The sequence below is a fragment of the Meleagris gallopavo genome, chromosome 6 (assembly GCF_000146605.3).
Source record: "Meleagris gallopavo isolate NT-WF06-2002-E0010 breed Aviagen turkey brand Nicholas breeding stock chromosome 6, Turkey_5.1, whole genome shotgun sequence".
NCBI lineage: Eukaryota > Metazoa > Chordata > Aves > Galliformes > Phasianidae > Meleagris > Meleagris gallopavo.
This window is the reverse complement of record NC_015016.2, coordinates 47498779-47525761: the sequence shown is the minus strand read 5'-3', so window position 1 is coordinate 47525761 and position 26983 is coordinate 47498779. Positions and strand designations below refer to the sequence as shown.

At 36.5% G+C, this 26983-nt stretch overlaps 1 protein-coding gene across 1 annotated transcript in view; it reads left to right on the top strand.

Moving 5' to 3' along the window:
* LOC100538940 (golgin subfamily A member 4) overlaps positions 1-26983 on the top strand; it is a 60524-nt gene extending 33541 nt beyond the window's left edge. The window contains 15 exon segments of the mRNA XM_010713062.3: positions 32-210; positions 1269-1400; positions 2388-2543; positions 3335-5576; positions 5579-7541; positions 8349-8470; positions 9960-10090; positions 12757-12870; positions 13767-13787; positions 14021-14089; positions 14608-14683; positions 16141-16244; positions 21099-21185; positions 24285-24348; positions 26359-26983. Of these exon segments, the coding sequence (XP_010711364.1) occupies positions 32-210; positions 1269-1400; positions 2388-2543; positions 3335-5576; positions 5579-7541; positions 8349-8470; positions 9960-10090; positions 12757-12870; positions 13767-13787; positions 14021-14089; positions 14608-14683; positions 16141-16244; positions 21099-21185; positions 24285-24314 (5426 nt within the window). The 3' untranslated portion in view covers positions 24315-24348; positions 26359-26983.

The following is a 26983-nucleotide window of genomic DNA, read 5'->3' as shown; positions in this document are numbered from 1 at the left end:
TTCATGTTTTTTTTTTTTTAAATCTCTCCAGCTTTTGAAGAGCTTGAGAAGGCTCTGAGTATGGCCCAAAGAACAGAAGAAGCCCGGAAAAAATTACAAGCAGAAATGGATGAAAAAATCAAAGCAGTAGAAAAGGCAAGTGAGGAAGAGAGGGTAAATCTTCAGCAAGAGTTGACCAGAGTAAAGCAAGAGGTGGTTGAGATTATGAAGGTAAAAGCTGAAACTCACTTTTGTTGTTGTTTTTTAATCTAATCGTTAAATAACAAATAAGTTATAGCTGTAAAATGCATATAATATATCAGAGCATTATTATAAAATTCTAGCTATTTGTAACATTGGAGAAAAATTAATCTCTGCAATTAAAGATTTACATAACATGTAAACTGAAATAGAAAACTTGTATGTATATTTTTTCACTGACACTTTAAAATCAGTATGTTACTCATTGTAAAATGAACCATATTGCTCTTAGCTTCACAGTGGTTAATAAAAGTATTCACTAGAAGTACACTTGAGACTTTGAAGAGAGATGATAAGGATATGTTCCAGTATTTAGTACAGATGAAGAAATTAATGTCAGTGAACTCACACACATCTCCGCCAGGATTCTAAGTTCTAATGCTGAGTACTTCCAATGATTACCCTGGCCAGTACATGTAAAAGTTTAAGAACTTGTTGCCAACTGTTAATCAGTACTTAAGAATAGCTAAAATCTGCTTGATCAAAGCAAATTTTATTCAGCTAGTTTTAAATACATACTTCACATCTTGCTAAGCTGTACATAGCAGTTCTTGTCTTGACGTTTGTTGTGTTACTGATTTTCCACTGATGCTTTGGGAGAATGATTTACTTACATAATGTTATTCATAGGCAAAGCATCTATGTAAGCTGTAGATGGCTGTTTAAGGAGAGGTCAGGTGATGATTCTCTTCTGGCTCATGAAATAATGGGAATAGAGGGAAAGTCGCAGACAGAAGCTTCTGTTCCAATTTGTTGTTACATCTGAACTAAAATTGAAAACACGGAGTTCACCTTTGTAGAAGAATCTTTTGAAAATGTGATATTTCTTCTATGAGAACTATGGAAGACTTTAAGTTTGAAAATAACATCTGACAGGACTTTTTACTAGGAAGTGCCTCAAATAATTGTTAGTTACTAAAAGGAAGCAAATACTTTTGGTTCCCTCTCTCTGCACTGTATTTCTTATTGGGAAATAATACAAAGTGTTTTGTTAATTAATTAGGTTTTTTATAATGTTTGATTCCCAGAAGTCTTCAGAAGATCGTGTTGCTGAGCTGGAAAAATTACATAAAAAAGAAATGGCTACCAAAGATCAGGAGCTAAATGAGAGATTGCAGGCCCAAGAAAGAGAGTTCCAGGAGAAGATGAAGGCAGCTCTTGTAAGCATTCCATAAAATGTGTAGAAAGACATTTCTCTAAGTGTGAGGTGGGTACTAGAAGTCTTAAATCTGAGCCATTCCACAATGGGAGTCCTTTAGCACTCAGATATGAGTGCTCTCCAAAAGTCAAGGAGCTCAGAGACTTCAGAGCATGAAAGATAAGCAGCTACAATGATCCAGACCAAGTTAAAGAATATGAGTCACTGTTGGTAATCACTGACAGCTGCATGTTCTGTGAAAAATTATTACTGTTTTTTTTTCTTAACTCTCTTGGTTAGACTGTTTTTTTTAATTTCTACCTCTGGGTTAGTGGAGATTGGCCAAAGCAACTAGAGAAAAAGAGGTACAAAGAATGAAGTTGTTAAACAAAAAGCATTGACATTCATGATGTCTGGTTAGGTTATGTTGTCAGAGAAGCACATTTGCAGTGGTTGATCTCTGATAGAAAAAATCCTTGTCAGTCTTTGCTGTTTTCTGTGATCTGTAATCCACTTCAGCTCATTGTGCAGTTTCACTTATCAACTAGGTATTCTTTTGTGCTCTTCTTTGATGGCTGGTGACTAGAACAGAGGATGTTAACTGTTCCTTCCTGAGTGTAGTCTTCTATTTGTTTCTAAGATTACTTTTTAATTATAAGAAATAGATAAAAATCTTTTAGCAGAATCAACAGGGGACAGATGTTTGTTCCCCAGAGGTGTTACTCACAATTAATAATGGTGACCAAACAAAAATGAAATGCTTAAGTTGAATTGTTTCTCGTGCATTTAAAAATAAAAAAGTGGAAGGCAAATGGTTGCCAAGTAAAGAAAATGGAAATGATCTGTAATAATCTGTTTTCACAGAAGTACACACCATGTGTTTGTATGTAGAGGAAATATATGTGATTACTATGTGATTCCTACTATCTTGTTTGTAAATTTCTTACTATACTGTTTTTGAAGGTGTGGGCCATCTTTATAGTGTATTGTCTTATTCATTTTGGTACAGGAGAAAAATCAGAGTGAGTGTTTAAAAACCCTTCAAGAGCAAGAGCAACAGGAATCCCTAGCCTTAGAAGAACTAGAGCTGCAAAAGAAAGCAATACAGTCAGAATGTGACAAAAAACTTGAGGAGATGCATCAGGAAGTAGAGACTTTTAGAACTGTGAGTAAACATTACAGAAAAGTAAACATTTTCTAAGAATGCCTTTCAGAATATTTGTGACTTTGACAAGTTTACGAATAATGTAGATGTTATTTGATCAGGTTTGGTTTAATTACACAGTGTAATGGTAGTGACCAAAATGTTATGTATTATCAAAGTAAGCTGCTGCTTGTACTTTTCTTTTTTTTTTTACAAGATCTGATTTCAAAATAGAGCAATCCATTCACTTTGTATCATGGTACAAATTCGTATCCATCAGCACAGGTTTTATGTGTGTGGTGCAGGAGAACAGTGCTTTATCAGTTTAATTTATGGGTGGACACTTACAAAGATGCTTAAGTAGTAAAAATTTGCTTAGTTTTTGAAGTGTCTTTTGCTTTTTGTCACAGGAGAGTTTGCATTTTCTCCTAAAGGAAGATTGCATTTTATTCAACCACTCCCAAACTTAAAGTTGTGAATTTTGCCTATGGAGTAGTTTCATCTTTACAGCAGCAATGATATAAGAGGTGGAATTAAGATAAAACTAGTATGTAGGTATAAAGCCCAACAGCCCTTGTAGACTCTCAAGAAACCTTTAATCTAGTTCTGTTTGTTCTTAAACAAACAACATTGTTCTTTTATACATTGCGTGAATTAATTTGTTTGAGTTATTTATTTCCAAGTTTTTATTTTGTCTGTTTTCACTGCAGTGGAATAGAACTTCTTTTTTCCATTAGCTAACTCACTTAATTTAATGGAAGCGAGGTTGATAACAAACTAGATAAATTAAATAAAACTGTGTTTTCTAACAGAGAATTCTTGAATTGGAGAGCTCTCTTGCAAAGTACTCACAAGATGACAGGAAGCGTTCAGAGGAATTAAGCACTTTGATGGAATCTGAAAAAATGCAACATAACAAGAAAGTGAGTGATATAGTTGAAAAACACAAGGAGGAATTGGAGAACGTGAAGCAGCAGCAGGAAAAGCTTTGGACAGAAAAACTTCAAATTTTACATCAGCAACATGTAATTGAGGTAGAAAAAATGAGAGAGAAGCAAGAACAAGAAATAGATACGATACTGAAAGAGAAAGAAACGGTTTTCCGTACACATATAGAAGAGATGAATGAAAAAACATTAGAAAAACTTGACGTGAAACAAACAGAATTAGAAACGTTGTCATCTGAGCTATCCGAAGCACTGAAAGTACGTCAGGATTTAGAACAAGAGCTCTCAGAAGTGAAAAGTAAATTGGGTGAAGCAAAGCAAGAATTTGAAGGGAAGTTGGAAGCAGAGAGGAATCAACACAAAGAAGAGGTTGAAGTTATGTTAAAAGAGCATGAGATGTCTATTCAGGGAGTCGAGAAGGTACTGAAGGAGGAACTGAACCAAATGAAGCAATCATTGGAGGAGAAGGAGAGACTGCTGGAGGAAACAAAAGCACGTGAGCAAGAACTAAAGGAATCTGCACAAAGATCTGAAGCTGAACTTGTCCAAGTGTCTGCAAGGCTAGTGGAGGCTTCACTATCCCAGCAGAGTACTTCTAACGAGCAGGCAAAGCAATATGAAGAGGAATTAGCAAAGCTCCAGCAACAGCTGATGGACCTGAAAGGGGAAAAATTGGAACTTAGTGAGCAGTTAGTAAGAACTGAATCCCAGCTGAATGAAGTCAAGAAGGAGTTAGAATTGTACACCTCTCAGGTACATGACCTGAAGCAGCATTTGCAAGAGCAAAGCGATGAAAATACCCAGAAAGTAACATCTCTAACACAACAGTATGAATCTCAACTGAGGGATCTACAAGAAGAGGCTGATAAGGCAAAGCAAAGTCTAACTGAGAGGGAAAATGACATCGAACATGTGAGGAAAGTACAGAATGAACAAGTGGAAGAGCTTAAACAGAAACTGTTAGCTGCAGAGGAGAGAATTAGTACTTTACAAGGAGACTATGAAAACAAGCTAAAGCGTCATGAAAACAAAATGGAGAAAATGAAGCAGAAATCAAAAGATATGCAGGAAGCCTTCAAAAAGAAACTCGCTGAGCAAGAATCTAAGCTAAAGAAAGAGCTTGAAAATAAGCAATTGGAGTTCAGTCAGAAAGAGAGTGAATTCAATGCTAAAATACTGGAAATGGCACATGCCAGCTCAGCCGGAATCAATGATGCTGTGTCAAAACTGGAATCTAATCAGAAAGAGCAACTGGAGAGTCTTGCTGAGGCTCATAAGAGGGAGTTGGAAGAAATTAGCCGAAGTTGGGAAAAGAAACTCAATCAGCAGGCTGAAGAGCTCCAGGAAAAACATGAAATGGAACTGCAAGAGAAAGAGCAGGAACTTGGAGATCTAAAAGAGAAACTTGCCACCTGCAGTGCTGAAAAGGAGGACTCAAGGACAGAAATAACCCAACTGAAGGAGGAGCAGGTCAAGAGGAACGAGACCCTGAAGCAATTGCAAGAAGAACTAAAACAGTCCTTAGCTCAGATGAGTGCTCTGTCAAATAGTGAGAGCGGCCTAAAAGCGCAGCTCCAAAAGCTGGAGGGTGATCTTAGTCAGTCCCTGAAAGAGAAATTAGGACTTCAGGAGCAGATCAGTAGGCAGAAAGCAATTGAAGAGAAGGACAAAGCCAGAATTACTGAGCTGGCTGATAAGCTGAAAGCCCTGGAGGAGAAACTCCAAACGATGCAGTCTTCTCACAATAAGGATCGTGAAAATTATGAGAAAAAAATCGAGGCTTTTCAGCTACAAGAAACAGAGATTAAGGAGCTTGCAGCGCAATTAGATGCTTATTGGAAGAGTGCTGAAGTTCTATTGCAAACAAAAAGCAATGAATTAATTGAAAAATGTAATGAAAAAATTGGCATAGTAACATGCAAAATTGCAGATTGTGAGCGCCAAACTACAAAAGTTAAAGAAGCGGTAATTGTTAAAATGAATAAGTCAGTGCAGCAGCTGCAAGAGAAGGACAATGTAATAAAGTCCATGAGGGCTGATATTGAAGGTCTTGTAACAGAAAAGGAACAATTGCAGAAAGAGGGAGGGCATCAGAAGCAAGCAGCCACAGAAAAGAAACTTGCATAACACAGCTCAGGAAGGAGTTATCAGAAAATATCAATGCTGTCACCTCGATGAGAGAGGAACTCCGGGAAAAAGAATCAGAGATCTCAACTCTCAACAAAACAATAAATGAGCTTAATGTTAGACTTGAAAGCACGGTAAGCTTAACAGAGAAGGAAGCAGCCATCTCTCTATTAAGCACTCAACATCAAGAGGAGCGGTTGCAGTTGTTAAACCAGGTACAGGAGTTATCATCCAGTATTGAGGTACTGAGGCAAGAAAAAGCGTCAGCTCTTGAGCAGGTAGATCATTGTACAGCCAAGCTGTCGGAATGGAAGACAAAAGCACAAACGAGGTTTACACAAAATCATGAAACTATTAAAGATTTGCAGAGCAAACTTGAGGTAAGCAATACCCAGGCCACTAAAAAAGATGAAGAGCTAAACAAGCTGAAGGAGGAGCTGGCTCAGCAAGGCAAGGATCTGGATGGTTTAAAGAGTGCTCTGGAAGAAAAGGAAAACAGGATAGAAAAACAAGAAAGTGAGTTAACTGCAGAGTTAAAAATCCAAGTAGCAAGAGTTGCTGAATTGGAAGAACACATTGCTCAGAAAACTTCAGAAAATGATTCCTTGATGGAGGAACTTAGGAGGTATAATGAACAAAAAGACATGGAGCAAAAAGAGGTAGCTTGGCAACTCCAGCAGGCAGAGAAGGTTGCTTTTGAAAAAGACAATAGATTTAAGGAGGCTGAAGAAAAAGTGCTCAATCTTGAAAAGGAAATAGGTTCTCTGAAAGCTGAATGTGAAGCAAAAGAGAGAGAATTTGATCAAATGAAATCAGCGATACTTAAAAGCAAAGAGGAAGAACTAAAAGAGTTAGAAGAGAGACTGAATGCAGAGAACAGCACAAAGTTGGCAGATCTGAAAAAGAAGGCAGAGCAAAAAATTGGTTCTATTAAAAAGCAATTGATGTCTCAAATGGAAGAAAAGGAACAGCAATTAAAACAAGATAGAGAAAATCAGGTAAGACATTTGGAACAAAAAGTGCAGGAAAGAGAGGCCAAAATTGAATCCCTGGAAGAAAAGATGAAGTCAACAAGAGATTCCATGGAATTAGAGAGAGAAATGCAGCAAAAAATAGAGAGTGCTAAGGCTGCTATAGAGCAAGAAAAAAATGAAATACTTAAGAGTGTCCAACAGACACACGAAGAGAAAATAAACAAGTTACAGAAGGACTTGATAGAGAAAAACAAGTTGTTGCAGAAGTATGAAAGCGAACGTGAAGGTGTAGACTCTCTTCTAGAACTGCAAAAGAAACAGGAAGAGCTCCTTAAAAAGTTGGAGTGTGCTGAGAAGAGACAGAGAGAGGAGCAGAGTGTGACTGAAAGCCTCAGGGAAGAGCTTGAAGAGCAGGCTAAAAAATACTCCTTGCTGGTGGATGAGCATGCTCGGTGTGGTGGTGATTTAGCAAGTAGTAGGGAAGAACTGAAAGCTAAAGAACAAAAAAATCTGGATATGGAGAATACAATTGGAGATTTCCAGAGAAAAATGCAGGAAAAAGATGCGGTCAGTCACTCTTTAGAACAGAAGGTGAGAGAATTGGAAGATAATCTAGCTAAGGTAAATGAAGAGCACAAGAGAGAGATGGAAGATAGAAGTTTGAAATATGAAGAAAACCTAAAAAGTTTACAGCAGCAGCTGGAAGAAAGAAATGACCGCTTGAAAGCTTCTGAAGCAAATGCTGAAGAAAAGACTAAATCTGCTTTGGAGCTGCAGAAGTTACTGGGTGACATGCAGAACCAGCAGAAGGACTTGCAAGCTAAACTGGAGGAGACTGACAGGGAGAAACAGAAACTACGTAAGGATGTAAACAGTCTTCAGAAAGACCTGCGTACTCTGCGAAAAGAACATCAACAGGAGCTTGACATAGTTAAGAAGGAATCCTTTGAAGAAATGGAGCAGAAAATCAGGTAAATTCTTCATTCCCAGTCTGGTTAACATCTCCTTTATTTTTAACCACTTAAACCTTAAGAAGACCTTTTTATAGCTTGATTCTTAACAATGAAATGATGACTGGTATTTTGCTGTTTTTTTTCTAGATAGACAGCAAAACAGAAAGCAAGGAACACATAAAACATTATTTAATTCATCAGTTTAAAATATGGTTTCTCATTGGACAGAATAATACCACTTGAATTGTTCAGGGGCAGTTACTTTCAGCATTACCAGAACATAAGATACAGTTTTAGTTTCCTGAAACAAGAAACAAAGTTGACTAAAGCTCAATTCTGAGAGCTTCGTGTCACTACCCTGTAAAGTAGCTCAGTATCAATTGAGAGTTCAGAATGTGAACTGAGGTGGTGGGAGGAAAACAAGTGGTACCAAGAACTGTCCATATGTACTGCAAAAAATGTGGTATGTTGTTCAGTGTTCTGATAGTTTATCAGGCAAGGAAGTTCCTAAAAACTCCACCATGGGGGCCCATTTAATTCAAAGTTTTGAGCAAAAAATGTGTGTCTTTGAGGGAAGGAGAATGGGAGGATAATGGCACATGATGGTTCAATTCTGGTTTGTTTGTTTTGTTTTGTTTTGTTTTACAAATGAAGTACCTGTGTCTTCCGGGTGAATTAGTTGGGAAGGAGAATCCCACAGAATTCAAAGTCAACCCCTTATAAAACAGTTTTGGAAACTTCCCGAATTTCTTCCCTTGCTGAACTGTTCTCATACTCTTCAAACTTCTATTTTCTTAATGAATTTTTTCTTACTATTTTGTATAGATGTGAACAAGAAGACATTGAATTAAAACACAACTCTACATTAAAGCAGCTAATGAGAGAGTTCAATACTCAGCTTGCTCAAAAAGAAATGGAATTGGAAACAGCTGTAAAAGAGACCATCAGTAAGTGATATAGTAATGTAAATGTAAAATGATAAGACTGAAAAGTAACCAGGTGTTTTGGAAAAGTTATTTTACTTGGAACTCTGATGAAGATATGTATGTAATGATTTGCTGCTTCCTAGAGAAATCCGGGGAAACTTCTCTTGCTGAGAGAATAAATAAATGTTAATTGTAACACAATTAGGAAAAAATGTATTTAGTTTTTCTTCCTGTACCTGTGGACTGTATTTTTGACCTAGCACTGTTTCTGTATCTGTCATGGCAACAGTTACCTAAGACAGCTATTGATACTAAATTTTTTTGTATGTACAAAAAAAATCCCAAACATTTTTAGAAATGAAAGCATGTCGATTGTAATACTGCTTTGGCTTCAGTGGTATAGATGTGTAATGCTGCATAGAGGTCTGTATGGCATTGAGGGAAGCCTTCCAGTGAAATGTAGAGAACGTCCCAAGTTGTAAGATTTCCTAAAGGATGATGGAGTCCAACTCCTGGCTCCGCAAAGGACCACGCAAAATTCAGACTCTGTATCTGAGACCATTGTCCAAATGCTCCTTGAACTCCTGGCAGCTTAGGGCTGTGACCATTGCCCTCAGGAGTGTGTTCTGTGCCCACCACCCTTTGGTGAAGCACCTTTTCCTAACCACCAACCTGACCCTCCCTTGACACAGCTCCACGCCATTCCCTTGGGCCCTGCTGCTGTCACAGAGAGCAGAGCTCAGCACTGCCCCTCTGCTCCCCTTGTGAGAAAGATGCAGAATTGCCATGAGGCCTTCCCTTCCCTGGACTTGAGGAAACCAAGGGACTTCAATTGCTCCTCATGTGCCTTGTCCTCTAGGCCCTTCACCATTCTCATATCCTTCCCGTGGATGCTCTCAGATGTTTTTCCTATATTGTGATGCCAAAAACTGCACGCAGTGCTTGAGGTGAAGCTGCACCAGAACAGAATCAATATTGCATTTTCTTAGCTGACCCTTATAGGTTTCATTCACTGTTACTGCTAACGGGCACAAGCAGAGCATACTGCCTGTTAGCTGTGTCACAATAGTTTATACCTAGAGTACGGTGTATTTCAGCTTATTTTTTTACTGTTGAACTTTTGCCACCGTAATGTAAGTTGGGGTTGGAGAAGAAAGTATCTTTTGACTTCATGTTTACTGAAAGTGCTCCTCAGAGTGAGGAATTTCTGAAAATTTGCAGTTGTTTCTGGATAGAGGAGGAGATGCAGTTAGTTGGTAATTACTGGTTGTGATCTTAACTCCTAGAGAAGGTCTGACATCAGGCAGAAAAACATGATCCAGCTGCCAGAATGCTAACAATAAAATCCATAAGGATTAGAATCAAGTAATACAATACATTTTCCTGAAGAGCTTTTTTTATAGATACCTACTTCATTTTTTTTAAGCTTCTTAAATAGCATTGTGACTTAATTCATCCAAATATGTATGCCTTTTGATTTTGCCTCCTCTCTCTTTTTTTTTTTTAATAGGTAAAGCCCAGGAGGTAGAATCTGAATTGATAGAAAACCATCAGATAGAGACAACTCAGTTGCATAAAAAAATTGCAGAAAAAGATGATGATCTGAAAAGAACTGTGAAAAAATATGAAGAAATCCTTGAGGTATCTTTCTAAAAAGTGATATGGCTACTTACATTTTGTAATAACTCTGCTTTTTTCATTGCAGAACTGGACAGAAAACTGTAATGCATTTTAGCAAAGATCTTTTAAATCTCCCCGATTGAATTATACTTTACATGTGTGGTGGCCTAGTTTCCAATTAAAATATTTGGTTGTGGTTTTGGAATGTGTGAGAACAGCAAAGATCAGTCTCCAGCTCTGATCTGTGATAAGTCCTTATGTCCTCCAGCAGTTTTTCTGTGCTCCAGATCATAGCAACAAAAGCAAGCAGGTTAAAATTTAAGATCCACTAGATGATGTTGTTGCTTCTAGCAAGGATTTAAATACAGTGCTAGAGATATCCTCACAGTGTAGCTCCCTTCTGTGACATATTCTGTCTGGATTGGTACCACCATTCTTAAAGTTCTTTTCTATGCACAATGCAGTCTCTTTTTGCAAGTAAAACTTCCATTTTTTACTTCTAGCTGGACAATCTATCTTCATCACATTTGTAGGCATAGCCTTGCTCCAATGTCACACCAACAGAAGTTAGCAGCCAACTTCAGTGTCAGAGATACTTGACCCTCCAAGGATGCTTTCTGTTTTAGTCAAGTAGGAGTTTAGGTACAGAAAATACACTGCAATAGACTGCATGGCTTTCAGGTGCTAGACTGTTACTGTATTGGGATGCAGACTTTAACTTTGGACATTCGAGTTCTGCTTGCACAAATAATGTTAAAAAGACTGTTTTTTGAATAGAACTATTAGTACTAATTGAAAGAGAACTTCTGTTTGTTTATGCTGAGTCCCAAGAGCTATGTCTGAATGTGTTATTCTAAAAAATCCCGAATTTGCAGGCAGATTATATATCCTGCTCTGTTTTTGAACATGAGGCAATTTGAGTGGATGTGACAGGATTTTAATAGAGTCCCCTTTTTTTTTCTTTTTATCAAGGAATTTAGAAAAATAGCATAATATAAAACCACAAAGTTAATTTTTTTTATGACATACATCATTCCAGATCATACCTGCATATGCAGTGTGTTGCCATTCAAGTCCTTACTGTGAAGGCCAAAATAGATCTGTGATGTGAAATCATGAAGGTGTAGTTCCTTTCTGTTTTGAGATACATTTAGTCTGTGTATGTATGTGAGAAGCTTGCATGCTGTGCAGAGTTTGTAGGGTTGCAAGTTTATGCTCCATTTGACTTTGTTGCAGTTGGAGGCACAAACAATGACGTTCAAAGTACAATAAGCTGTAGTGTGATTTCTAAATTACAGGCCATGTTTATTTTTTAGGTAATGGCGTATTTGTGAGTATTTGTTTTTGTTACTGTGGCAAAACAATAATGAAACCTTGCACCAATTCAGAGAATTCTGAAAAAGAGTTGCAAGAATCTTAGAAGTGAATAAATATTTGTTAAATTCAGTGGTTGTCACATTCACTGAGATCTCTGCTAAAAAAAATAGGAACACGTGCACCCACAGATTTTACCAATTTAATGTTAAGCTACCAGTTACTACCATAAATGTACCCAACTTGACACATGGCAGGTCTGAGAAACTTTGAATCAAGCAAGTCATGCAGAGAGGTTTATCTCAGTCATAAGAGGTAAGGAGATGAAGCAAAAATAATGCCAGTTGGAGGAAAGAAGTTTGATCATAGTAAATTTGTAGCTTTCTCTTGCACTTTAAGTGTGGTGAATGATGCTAAAATTTAGACTAACTTGATGTGTGTATCCTTAAAGACCAGCAAGAATAAATCATTCTGTTAGTACAATTTATTTACGAAATGTTCTGCTGGTAATTTGTCTTGCTTTACCTGCTGTCTGCTTATCTTTTATAAGCACTGTTATCACATAGCCCTAATTATGGACTTATAAATCAATATAGCCTATAACTTGAGGGCTGTCTTTTTTCTATAGGTAAACTAACGAGTATAATTAGAGAAAAATGAAATGTTGTACTCCAGCTAGTTTATCTAAAGCCTGTCTAAGCTAAAATTGAAATATGTAATTTCAGATGCATATCCCCATGTGAATAAAGGTAGGTTCTGTGGTTTATTGAAGTCTTTGTTTGCAACTGTAATTAATCTGGATAGTGTGTAGTTTGTGTATTTTCAGAGTGTGCCAGATGCTGTATAGGACAAGAAGTTAATGTAATTCCATGTTGGAACCTCACATGATCTCTAATTATTTCAAACTCTAAATCATGATCTCTACTCAGTGGGCTGTACAAGTCATATCTTACAGAAGTTTTAATCATCTTTTCTAGTTGTTTCTTTTCTGTATTTTAGCTCCCTTCTATGACTAAGAGGTGTGCATGCAGTTTTGATTTATTTCAACGGATAGTTATCTAGAAAATGAATGAATTTAGATTCTTAGTGTAAACAAACAAACAAACAAAAAAAAAACTAAAATAAAATCAACTAGCTATGCCAGTTTTTGACTTTTTAAATAGAAGTGTATAAAGGAACCATGGGAACGTAGAATCTTGTTTAGCTCCTAGGTTGGTTGTTTCTTAGTTTTTTTCACTAGGCTTATACTGGATTTCAGACATATTGTTTCTGTATATGGCATAAGTCTTTGCTGTCAGTCTGCTGTCATTAGGTTTTGAGTGGTAAGATGATGATTTATTGTTTAACTAATAATTTCTTCCTGTAATTTGAAGGCTCGTGAAGAAGAAATGACAACAAAAGTTCACGAGTTGCAGACACAGTTAGAGGAGTTGCAAAAGGAGTACAAGCAAAGGATGGCAGAAAAGGACCATCGAAACAGTGAAAACGTGAGCTGGCATTAACATTACTGGTATATCTCTAGGTGTGACGTATTTTTATCTTCATGGAGTTCTACACATGCAGCCTCAATTGAATTTGTTTATCTGAACTTCGCCTTCACGTACACGTTTTGTTCTTTTAGGTGTTGTCTTCTTCCAAAGTGAACCTGTGCTAATCTGCAGTATTTGATACTACCTTTTTTTATGAGATGTTAAAAAAAAAATTCTTTTTTTGGGAGGGAGGAGGAGGGCAGGGGATTTTTTGCCTCCTACGTGTTTTTTGTCGTTATTGTTGTTTTTAGGTTTTTTTAAGAAGGAAAGGAAATTGCATTGGATCATTAGAATGTGATTTTTTTTTTTAGCTGAAATTCCTGAGATTACTGAAATAGACCTTTGAATACATCGAGGATGGACAGAGAATTCTGTACTGAAAGAAGAGTGTCTGCATGTGTCTTTCTGAGAACACATTCTAGTTAGAGGAATTCTTCCTGATGAACAAAAATGTGACTTGTTTTTACACTGAGATGAGGAAGAGTCTATGTGGTGTTGTCACTGATTAGAAAATACCTATTAACCTTAGTTTAAGAACATTCATTTTGATAGCAAACACTGTTGGGCATACTTAGAAATGCTAAGTTCTTCAAGTTATCTTTATGATAATTCTATTACAGACTCAAGAGAATTTAAATATAAGCTTTTGATGCTTATCAGTACAAGTAAGCATTAAGAAGTATTTTGGGCTACTATAAGTATATAAGCATATTTGTGTAAGAATACGTATGATTTGATCATTTCAGTTTTTGTCATCTTGCATTAGTCATATGACTAATCCAGGGAATGAGATATTTGATATTTTCTTTTTTCATATCTGCATTTTCATCTGATTTTTTTTTTTCTTGTTCTAGGTCACAATAGCAGAACTTCAGGTAAGTTTTGATTTTTTTATTTTTATTTTTTTTCCCCTAGGTAATGCTTTGAAACCAGCAGTACTGTTTATCATAGAATCATGGAATCAGAATGGCCTGGGCTGGAAAAGACCACAGTGATCCCCCAGTCCCAACCCCCTGCTATGTGCAGGGTCACCAACCAGCAGACCAGGCTGCCCAGAGCCACTCAAGCAGTATGTTCAGTAGTTTGTTGAAATTTTCTGTTCTTTCAGGCACAGCTTGCACAGAAGACAACACTTGTCAATGATTCAAAGCTGAAAGAGCAGGAGTTCAAGGAGCAGGTAGGGGTGCTGCTTGAATAAGGGGAGAACATCATCTTTTTGGGGGATTTGTATTTGCAATATTAAATGTTTTGTTCCTTCCAACTGATGATGTAGCACAACTCTATACAGAAGTATGGTACTAATACATGTAAAATAGTTTTGACTCATACATCTCTGCAAATTTTCAAAATACTCCTCAGTCCCTGGGGTATGAAAATACCAAATTATGGTTCCCCACTTTTTCTAAACTGGATCTTCTGGCTTTAGGTAAAGTCAGTAAGTAATTTTATATCTGTGTTTTCATATGGGTGTATGTATATACATGTATAGGTATACGAATATGTATATATGTAGATGTTCTCATGTGTCTATATACATGTATACACAATTTTCCTTAGGCAGGCACAGTTGTTAATAATGTATTTAAGGGCAAATATATTTTGCTCTACTAGAATATCAGGATGTTTAGCTGAAATTTCTTATGCTTACTTTTAACTTACTTTTAACAGTTCTTATCTTGATTGTGCTCTGTTTAGATTCATGTACTGGAAGACAGACTGAGAAATTATGAGAAGAAAATGTATGTCACATCAGTTGGAACACCACATAGAGGTGTGTACGTAGTTTTCATCACATAAGTTTGTTTATTTGAAAGATATGCTTTTGTTTAGAGAATCTATTAAAACATCAGGTTTTTTGAAACACTTTCATAATGTTTTTTGCAAATCATGTAGCATTTTTGTTTGATGTCTTACAAGTGAAACAGCTCTGTATCAGCAATCTGTTGTCTCTGGGGGGATTGATAGAGGCAGTTTCAGTGAAAATAGGGTGGAGGGGAATTATATCCTAGCTAACTGAATCCAATCTTTATGACTCTTTAAACATCTTAACTATGTAATTATTACACTTCGAAAATCTTTCTTGTGTACCATGTCAGGACTCCTGCCATACTTATAATTAAATGTCCTTTCCAAGATCTCCTGCTCTGACATCTTGATTACCATACTAGTACTTTTCATGCTCTATCCATATTTATTAAGAACACTTCTTTAAAAAGTTGTTTTGCAGAGTTTCTTTAAGTATTTTTAACCTCTCTCTGTGGACCATTTCTTCTTTATCAAAAGTCCAGTTTCTCCTAAGACTTATGTCCAAATTAGTCCAATACCTAATCTAAACAGCTAATTTAATTTGCCATTGGCCTGTGATGCTGGGCTTACGTTAAATTATGCATCCTTCTATCTTCCATCTTTACCTTGGTAAGAATAAGCTAAACTATTAGTTTATTCTCTATAAATATTCTTCATAAAAGTTATCCTTCACTGCTGTCTTTGTAAAACTTGATGATTATATTCATAGTTTGGTATACCACTGCCTACCACGCTCATGAATGCCTTTTTCTTTTTTTTCTTAACTTTGTACTCCTTTTTTTGTTTCCTTCAGTGTGCCCTATATCTCCTGTCTAAGCTGCTCGTAAGACAGCTGAAGTTTCTCTCTTAATTCATACTGCAGTTGTTCACATTCTTTGATAACCCTGTAGTTAATACAAAAAAAGCACATTTCATTGGAAAAAATGTTAACACTTGTACTTATTTCTCTCTCTTTTTTTTTACATCCACTTTTACCTGTTTTCAACTATCTTAAATTCAGAATCTGTTATATCAATTTATCTTTTCTGCATTTCCTCTGAAAGCTAAATTGGTATAATTTCTGATTTCAGATGCACTGATACAAAATTGGAATCAAGTCATAGTCAAGAAAAACAGCGGAATCTAAAGAAATAGGTTTTAAGTCTATCTGGTATGAGTTAAAAAGAAGAGATGCATGAATTTTCATTTAAAAACAAAACTTCATGAGTAGTACGTTGTTGAGGATTTTTAATTAAATGTGCTGATCCATTGTATTTTAAGCTTCAGGAAATTGCTCTAAGTAGGTTTAGGCATCTGGCATAATTATGGTCACTACGCCCGTGTTTCATACTTGGTTACATTTTGTTTCAGTCACTTTCTATGACTAACATACATTCTTATGAGTTACTCTCAGTATAAATATACTTATTTTTGTTTACCCAGATGGAAATCTTCATCATACTGACGTTTCTCTCTTTGGGGAGCCTACTGAGTTTGAATACTTGAGGAAAGTGCTCTTTGAATATATGATGGGTCGTGAGACAAAGGTATGGAAAGTTGTATGCAGTGATGTGATGTGGGTTAGAATGAAGTTTAGCTTCCTCGCTGTAAAGATCCAAAGTGCCATGATGTTGGTGGTTCATCGTGTATTGTCTGTTATTGTAAAAAGATTCAGTGACTTTCAGGGCTTTTTTACAAAAGAGATACTGAGATAAAACCTAGGGAAAGTGAAAGGAGAGAACACTGGGAAGGGGGAGGATGTGTCACATCTCTCACCAAGGTACTTACAGAAACAAATACCTCTACAGGTAGGTGTTATTTTACCAGCAGAAGTCTTAGTGTCAGTCAGGCTTACTGGACTTTGAAAGCTGATATGCACTATATTAGCAAACTACTTTTGTGATGTTATCTTGGCGCAAATATGATTAAGTTACAGTTGTATTAAATATTACCTTGTTACTAGTATCTGAAGATGAAGGTTTTTTTTTCAAATTGTTCCTTAAAGATCTTTTACAAGGCACCCAAATCTGTGTACCTTCGCTAGTTAGTATTAACTTACTTTTAAAAGCAGAGAAAAGCTGCACAGTAGGCTCTTTGTTGTAAGCTGACAAGCTTGTGAAATCATTCCTGTGTGGGAATTTTACTAGCTTGTAACAATACTGATGCTAAGAGATTGACCAGGTTCAAAGGAGGTATACATAACACAAACATTTTTCTTGGATGATAAATGCTATGTGGATGAATATTTTGTTTTTCCTCCCTGGAGTTTTTCCATTCTTTGTTGTGCTGCTTTCAACTTGGACTACTATCAAGTAAAAAGGTTTTATGCAGGTTTCTGTGTTAATTGGGTCTATTCTCATTGTTCTCCTTATGGAATAAAACTTGTTCTACACAGAACTTCTCGTCCTTACAGGATTCCTATTTCTTTTCATCCCTTTTTTTTACTTTACTATTTAACTTCCTTTTTATGAAAAACATAAGCCCTGGATCCAAAACAAACTAGAAGCACTAGTTAGCTTCTGTTCCTAGGCCTGTGGCTCATTGGCTGGCTCTCTCACCTTAGTAGCATCTGATTGCAACCATTAAAGAAAAGTACGTACATTACTGGATAATTACTGGATAATTACAATAACTTTTGAATTGTGAGGGACTTAAACACGAGAAAATGCTAAATATATATATATATGTAAATAAGAATACTAACAACAATCACAAACTGTCAGCCATGTTCCCACTTCATCCCATGAGACTGTAATGGATGGCTGGTGCAGGTAGCAAGCATTCTGTCATTCCTTCAGTTGCTTTGATTGAAAGGTACCTGTATTTGTGTGTGTGTTTATTTGCTCTGGAGATTACACTCTGTAATTAGAAGATGCCATTACAACATTTCCTACACACAGGCTCCTGAAAGCAGATGAGTATCAGGGAAAAACTGTATCAGGAAAAATAGACATTGAGTTCCTGTAATAACTTGTGAAGGCATTGTTTTAAAATTGATATAAGTGAAAGGGAAAGTAAATTTAATTCAAATAAAGAAGCATAATAAACAATCTTCAAAGCACTACAGCTATTAGCTTTGGGAAATCAGATTTAGATAGGTAGTGGATGATAAACTTAAATTGAATGCAATTGTATTTCTCTCTATCATATTTTCATATTAATCTGATCTGATAACATCATAGCAATTTTTATTTGAGGATAAATGTTTTAATATGTTGCAAAAAAGGAAAGGTTTCTGGTATTGCTGTTATTAGGTGATCAAGGTTGAAGCTGTACTGGTATTTGTTAATGAAAACCTAAAATGCAATGAAGGCTAACGTATTTATATATACAAATATATATGTATATATTAATATGTTATATATATCTGTATATATACATATTTGCTAATGTAAATCTGAAGGTATTTTGGTGGTTTCTTCAATTTTGCTTCAGAGAGTACTTTCAAGCTGATCTCGTGCAGTTGTTCAACCATTGGATGTGTGACTGGAAGGCACTGAGGTTAGCTTCTGCAGTCAGGGTTGTATCTCATACCTTAAGTTTACTCAACCGTGTCTTGAAAATAGTTTGGTTTCTTCCTGCTACACCGATTGGAGATCCATAACAAATGGTGATGTGATTGTTATAATCCATTTAATACTGTGTTAATAGATTTAGACTGTATATTAATATACACTTCTTATTGCCAACACGTTGAGTTTAAAGATCTCTACTGAGATCAACCTGTTTGACACAGATGTACCCTCTTAGCTTCTGTTTTCACAGACCAGGTGAGGCAATTATTTCTCACAAGATATGCATTCTATTCCCCAGACTATTCTAGTGCCCCTCCTCTGAGCAGGGTTTCCCTTATAGAGTACAAAAAACCACTCTGTGTCTCAGAAGTAGTTCTGCAGTGGAATAAGTCATCTTTGTGGGCCTGATGCCCTCTTTGGTGAAAGCAGTTCTATAGAAGTTGTGCAAACTATCCTGAACAATTTATCATTTATGCAGCCTGGTAAACAGTTCTGGTATTGTATTAAGTGGAGGGATGAGTGAATGCATCAGTTGTGCAAAAGTGCTGGAAAGCTAAGGGAAATGATGAGGGTTGATAGTGGTTCAGTAGCTAAGACTCAGTAATTATGACTATAACGTTTAACCCATATAATCTGCAGCTTGTCACAATCTTTGTAAGCTGTTTTACTGTTGTGCACATTTGTATTTGCTGGGGAATGTTTATTGTCTTCCTCTCCAATCCTTTAATTCTTTTTCCCTTTGTTTTTCCTTGGCACAATCTATAAAATGAAATCACCAATTTTTAAGCATGCACCTTGTTAGAATATCTGAACTCAGACATGCATGGCATCCACAATCAGGTTCAGTAACACTGCATTTTCTACAAGCACCTGAATGGCTGAACTTCCAGCTCTGCTGCACACTTAATCTGAAGTCTTCCGAAAGTCCTGGAGGACCATTTTGGCAGATGCTTCTCCTTGTTATTTCATTGTGCCACTTGGAGTCTGTTCTGAAGTCAGAAAGTCAGTCTGAATGTTGTGTGTGTCTGATAAATGTGTTTCCATCGGTTAGACAGAGGAATGAATGAAGTAGCACAGAATTATGTTCTGTCAGACTTGCTTCAGGCTTTGCTGCTCTCCAACTCACATATCGGAGATAATCAATTCATGCAAACCTTTTTCTGGCACCTGGCCATGCTTTTGTGCATTGCAGAATGACAAGGGATATTTCTGTCAAACTCCTGCATCATTTTTGAAGGGTCTGGCTTTGACCTGCAGCTCTCAAAATGAAGGGGCTGATGGATATCACTGTGAAAGCATTATTTACAGAGCTCACATAACTGACCTCAGAAAGAAATGCAAGCTGGCATCTCTTACAATAGGGCTGGTTATTACGTGTGTGAAAGCTGTGAGTCTGTCGGTGGCTGGGGTCAGAGATGCACACCCAGGAACAAGCACATTGTTTTGTTATCCCCAGTGACAGAGACTCTTAGTGAAGTAAGTTCTCAACTGTGAATAGTACTCAATTCTTCTGCTTTAGAATCTCTGTAGTAGCCCCAAGAACATGGAAAATTTCAAGTCATTGAGAGCAATGAATTACAAAACACTTTTTTCAGGAAAGAAGATTTCAGCCTCTGTTTAAGTTGGCACATAAGAATCTATGCCTTCATGCAGTATTTGCAGTGTTTGCAGATTTTTTGTTAACATTTACACACCACTGTGCTCTGTGGAAAATAGTCAAACAGTTTGAAAAAATGCTATGCTCAGTGCTTTCTAATCTTTTAGTCCCAGATCGTTGTGATCGGGGTTTTGGCAAAAGAGATGGTAGAAGCACAGGGTCTGTTTGTGATGCTGGGAATGCTCCTTATTGTACCTGGGAACTGCACTACAGGCTCTTTTTGATTATGGGAGCTACCAGTGTATTTAAATGAAGCTTTTTTTTAATCGAAAAGTTTCAACAGGACTTGTTTTATTCAGTATTTACCCCTAATTAATTATAGACAGAAGCAGTACCTGCGAGTTAGAAGTTTACCTCTCACTTGTAGCTGTGGTCATTTTTGTCCTGCAGCTGCTTTGTTGCTGCAGTCTCCCTCTTCATTCCACGTGTGGTGAGGCTGGTAATAAGCAGTGGACTTCAAGAGCAGCAATCTTATCTCACCCACATTCTTGAAGAGCAACAGCTACTGCTTCTGTAGCAATCACTGAGCTGCCCTGCAGTTCTGACTTTGACCTTTCTTGTGAAAGTCATCAGAACCACGTTCTGTGCCTTTTGGAATTTTTTTATTCCCACTAATCTGTTTTTAGAAGGGAAAGTTTGCATGAAAGTTTGACATTCTAACATGTTCCATCTGAGGTTATCTAAATGTTTTGCTAGTTAAATACGAGCTACTGTGTACCTGCTGACAATATTTTGACAACTGCAGTTCTGCATCTCACATTTGGATCTTTCTTGGTGTTTCATTTCTTTGTGTTTCTTTACTAAATATTTGGCTGGTGTGAATATAGGTGAATTCATAAAGACTCTTTCAGGTTCCACGTGCCTCAGATGAGCTTTTCAGAAAGGCTGCATTAAGATTAAACGTGGCAGGAGAAGGATTGGCAACAGTTTGCTGTCGTTATTAATGGACTTGAGTACTGTAGAGCAGTAATCTAGAGCTTACATCACAGTACAGTAGCTGCAGTTGGTGACAATGTGAAATGAAGACTCTTATTGGTTTCCATGTATTTCACATAATGTATCATGCCATGCAAATACAGCATGAAACTGGTGGTTATTTTTTAATTCCTTTCATTATGCTTTTTGGTGACATTACTAAAAAATGTATTCTCAAGAGAAGCATATTTTAAAAGGTTAAGAAGCATTTTAGGTGACGTGACAATAATTATAGATGATCTGTTTCTTTTCAGACAATGGCCAAGGTTATAACAACAGTGCTGAAGTTCCCAGCTGATCAGACTCAGAAGATACTGGAACGAGAAGATGCAAGACCATTGGTAGGTTGTACCAATAAGCTTAAGTTTGTGCAAGAGATGATGTTGCAAGAATAAGAAGTTTGAAACTTTCTTTAGATCTCTCTTTCACGCTTTCTTCATTGAGAAGAACTCTATTTCTCCACCTTTTTCCCTCCAGTGGAATGTCAAATTCTGCCAGTAGGTTATAGCAAAAACGAAAAAAAAAAACAAAACAAAAACAAGCACATTTTCTTAACTAGAATTTCTGTCTAAACCACATTTGTGAAAGCTACTATTCTGAGATTAATTTTCTTACCAAAAAAGTTAACTGAGAGAATATTTGTGTTACTTATATTCACAAATTTCTGTGGATTCATAGGTGTTTTATGGAAAAAATGGTAGAAGAGGTTTTTTTCAGCCCTGGAGTATAATATTTGATAAACACAAGAACAACATTTGCTTGTAGAATAGAAAACTCATTAGTTCAGCCACCTGGGATTTGTGCTATAGAAGTGGAATGTATACAGAATCACAGAATGGCCCAGGTTGGAAGGGACCTCAAGGATGATGAATCTCCAATCCCCTGCCGCATGCAGGAACCTCCATTTAATACCAGCCCAGGCTGCCCAGGGCCCCATCCAACCTGGCCTTGAACACCTCCAGGGATGACGGGGCATCCACAGCCTCTCTGGGCAGCTGTTCCAGCACCTCACCACTCTCTCTGTAAAGAACTTCCCCCTGACATCCAACCTAAATCTTCCCTCCTTCAACTTAAAACCATTTCCCTATAAAACCATATATTGGAATTTTGTGTCAGTACCCTAACAAGAACTTATTTATGTATTTATTTATTTTGTACTAAAGAAGCATCAAAATATGTCAGGTCAACTCTCACTAAGGACAAATGAAAAATAAGAATTTTAAACATTTTCTGCAGTGCTGCCTTTTCACCAGTGGTGCTGAGTAATACAACAGCAAGATTTGACCTTGTACAGCTGTGGGGGGAGGAAATAAAGTGATGGCAATCAATCTGCATAGATGCATGTATTACAGTGTAAAATTGGTGGGACATTCAATAGAGAATGATTCCTTGTAATTGTAAATAATTAAGTATTGCTTAACTTTCTTTTAATTATTATTACTTTATTGTTTTTATTTTTACCCCTAAATTTTTTGAGGGAGAGTGGAACTGTACCAGCTTCAATCCTTGTGGTTTTGGAATGTCTGCGATGATGGGTTTTGTTTGTTTTCTGTTTGCCTTTCCATTTTAAATAAACATATTAAATACTTTGTCTTTACTAAAGAGCTGAATTAGGGTTTCAGAAGCAGGGCCAAAAGAGAGAAAGAATATATGAGCATAAGCATTTCTTTGGTATTACTCTTACTTTTTTATATAGTGGAGTTACTTTTTATTAAGATAAAAACTGCAGCAATAGCTTTGTCTGTGTTGTATCTGAAGTCAGTATTGTGATTCTTCACTTTGTGGATTAGCTGAGTACAATATTTAGGGACTTAAGTGAGAGAGAGAGCTGTGTTCTCTTTTTCTCACTTGCCTTTTGGATATATTGAACACTTTCAGAAACAAAATCAAATTTGGAATGTTTTCACCTGTAGTTGCACTTCTCATAGTGCCACTACATCAGCATAAACATCCTGTTGAACCCTTGAATTGAATTTAATAAAAAGTTTCCATCATTTCATCAGCTTGAGGTATCAGAGGAGGAAAGTGTTTGATGCTACAATATTTTCCTGTAGACTTTGTTCTTCTGTGAGCCTTGCAATCTTAAATACTTAGTATACTTTTAAAAGCATGTAAATGCTGATAAAAGTGTAACAGTAATATCTTGTGTGTTGCTGGCATCCTATTTTTGTTCTCAAAAAACTTTTATTTAAACCAGTTGCTCATCTCTGCCGTATTATTTGAAGTTATTCACACTACTCTTGCTTCCAAAACAATATGAGAATAAATAAATAAAACAGTAATTATGGCTTTCCTAAGACTCTTTCTCAGACCTTCAGTTAGAAAGCTGACTTTCTATTTTATTTATTTATTTGCACACTCTAGTAATATGTTAGGAGCATTCTGAGTTGGTCAAAAGTGAGGTCAGAGTTGGAGTATTTCAGCTCCATGTGCTTGTTGGTATTTGAAACTTGGTCTCCTCGAAAGAGGTGCTCACAAATTCTGATAGCAAAGAAAACTTCAAGTTAATCCAACAGGTTTTGGTACTAACTAATAATTTGGGACTAAATTATGGCCAATCATACAAAGAACTTTTTTCCAGGCTGCAAGTTCTTTGATGGTTATAAATATCAAAATGCAAAGAAGTTGATGTCTTAAGGAGAAACTTCTTCAGTTTCATATAGCTGTGTTTCTTGGCTCAGATTTAGCCTGTCATTTTTTGTCCTTTCCAAGTACACAGAGATGAAAAAATAGACATCTAACAGAAAGTCAAATATAAGGCAAAAATAAGTCAAATATACAGCTAATGAAGGACACAGCCATTTTTGTCTTCAGTTTCAAAGTTGCATTTGTTTACCAAACAACAAATTCATGTTTGTGGCAAATCTTTTGTAATTCTGTTCGAGACTGAAACAAGTGGGGGAGTCATAAATTATTCTGTTAAGAGTGATGCTGATGTGTGCTAACATGATTGTTGTGTTTCTCCACACAATACCAGAATGATAGCAGTATTTGAAAGTTTCCAGTATTTAGATCTCATGAGTAATGATGTTACAAACGTATAAATGTGCATTTTTAACATAAAGCTTAGCTGGTTTTGTATGTGAATTTACAGCCAAAAGGTGTAAAACTAATTTTAATGTGTAAATTGTCAATTAAATGTGCTACTGAAAAGAAATAAATGTGCGTGTTAGGAAGGGCCTGTGAGTACTTGTCCTTTTAGTCTGTCTGTCTTAAACAGTAGGAATACACTTGAGAGGTTTCTACTTAAACCTTTCACAGATCCCTCAATAAATAAGTGTATGCCAGACCAATGTATCTCCTGCACTAATATGTTTTTTGCTACCTACTTATTGTGATCTAACTGTAGCAATCTCATCTGTAATCCGTAGATGTTCACAGCATTCTTACCTCTGCTTTACCATGTAGTCCAATAAGCTGTTTTCTTCCTGGCTTTGTAGTTTGCCTCACCTCGCAGTGGTATCTTCTGAATATTCCATCAGTCTGTGCTTAGTTAGCATGTGGGTGAGTGAAGCCTCATATGTACTTGTTTTGTTTGGAGATAAAAACCTGTAGTATGATGTTAATCATTCTTCTGCTTTTTTTTAATTTTTTTTTTCCCCCCCTTTCTTGGCTCCTTTTGGTAATTAAAAGCATTTTAAGACTTTGTTTTGTAAGTGTATGATAAACTTTGCTTTATTCTGACGTTACGAATCCAAGTCTGAGCATGGTAAAATATTGATTCAAAAGCAATCTTTCTGAGATACAAGAATAACTTGAAATGTTGATTGAGGTGCAGAAATCTCAGTTATAGGGGAAAAATCTTATTTAAAATCAAAGATATGTAATGTTAAATTTTATTGTACTTGGCTTTATCTTAATCCATTTTCTGATCTCCTTATAGTTTTTTGAATAAACGAATAGGGAAGTCAGTTTTGAAAATGATACTGTCTGAAATGGATTTTGTACATCTTCTAAATATGATAATGTGTAATTTGAGAAAAGCTTAATGAAATATCCTCTGTAGAGTGATTGGAGTATGGTGGCATTTAAATGTTAGTACCTTTCTGAATCAGAACCTTGGCTTGGTGTCAGGAGAACGTAGGGCACCGGGATTAGGGAGAACACTGGGGAGCTTTATGCTTTCAGTTTGCTCTGCCTTTTTCCAGGTTTTATTCAGTTGTTTTCCTGAAGAAAGTGTGCTGCTATTCGTAGTGTTATAAGAAAGCAAAAGCTGGCTTAGATCTAAAGGTAAAGGTTGCATTTGACTAACCCAGCTAAACAAACAATGTGAAAGAGTAGGGGCTGAGGGAGGAGCAGAACATGCAGATGCCCTGGCAATGCTTTCTGCTTTGCCCAATGTTACCATTAGAGCATGATGTTTAATAAACTCTTTGTGACGAGTTCTGTAGGATATGGTCAGCATAACTTTCCTTCATCTTTTGCAATGGAAGAGCTCTGCACAGTTGCCAGAAATAGGTTCAGTGCATCTGGAGCACTGTTGGCTGTAGCACAGTGCCTTGCTCAGCACGTGTTCCTGCACCTCTTAACCCAAAAAGGACCAGCCTGGGCCCATTGCATTGCCAGACCCACAGGGCAGCTGATCTATCTTTTCCTCTTACCAGTACAGCTAAAATATTTGTTTTGAAAAGAAAAAAAAAATCTCTTAGCTAACATTCACACTTTCCACTTTATTTTTATTTTGTGATCTTTTAAACCTTTCACTTTAAATACAATAGCAAATGCACTTTATTGCACTCAAAACGCAACAGCTTCTTGACAAAATCAGCAGCTATTTTCTCTAGCCTTCTTTTAAAAATAATTGAATTGTTAGTAATGACAGAACAAAGCTCTTTACAACATTATTGCAGAAAGCACATTTGAAACTTAAATTCTTGTGCTTTCTGTAGTGCTGATGTAAAAGCTTTGTGCATTCTCAGCTGTCTTTGATGGCTGTCACAGGAGGGCCTGATTTTTGGCTTTATTGTTAGCAAATGCCTGTAGGACAGTAGGCATGGAAGCTTTGCAGCCCTCATTATTGGATTGTTGTTTTTTAGTTTATCTCAAATATTTTTGTAACTTAAGTTAATAGCTTACCAGCAAAAGGAATAATTTTCTAGTGTGCATAAAACTTAAAAATTAAGGTGATTATTGTGAAAGTAATGATCTTCTTGATAGCCCCCAAATTTGACTTCAGTGCAATTTGGATGGCAGACCTTATGCAGAGAGGACAACAGTTGTCTTGAGTTTTTAAGTGGTAGACTTTACTACTTCCAGTGATATTTCTGACTGTTCTGTTACAGGTCTTTTGATTTTATTTTATTTTAACTCGACTTTCTCAACCGTTGTGATAATATCAGAATGGAATTACTTGATCCAAATTGCCTAATAATGCGGTCATTTGATTTAATCTGAAATTCTTGTATCTCCTATTCCTATCAATCAATACTAATTTCATTTTTAATAGTAAGCGCTTCTGAGTTGCTCTTAATAAAATACTATCTACTAATTTCTTTTCACTTTCTGTTTCTCTAGTCATGGCTACGACCGTCCTGAGGAGATCCCAGTGAGAATGTCTCATAACAGTGCTGCTTAGAAACATGTTCATATCTCTGTTTGTTGCCCCTTGAGAGGGGGCGAGAAGAAAAGCTATTATTCAAGGTCACAAATGGAACAGCAAGAACCAAAGCTCAGCACCACCTTTGGACCGTGAATATAGTTAAAACTGCCTTGACAAGAGATGCTAATCAGGGGTTATCTGGGGATGAATCTTTTTTCTCTTCTATTGAACACTCTTCTATTTTGTGTTAAAGGTTATTTTTTTAAAGGAGAGAAAAGATTACCCTAGGAAGGAATTACCCGTTACTGTATCTCCATACAGGTTTCACTGGGTGTTTTTTAAGAGTTGAACTAAATGGTTTGTCTCTTCTATTTATTTTTTAATTTTGAATGAATTGTGCAATACATTTTTGGATGGATAGCAGTTGAGGTGATTTTTCCGGATGAACTGGGCACTCTTGTTTGACTACTCCTCTACCGATTTGATCTTCTGATTGTTTGCTACAGGTCACTTCCTATATGCTTTTGCCTACAATAAATCCGAATTGCAGTACCTCATTTGTTTACTTCTAGCTTTTGTACTTATATTTTCTGGAAAAAA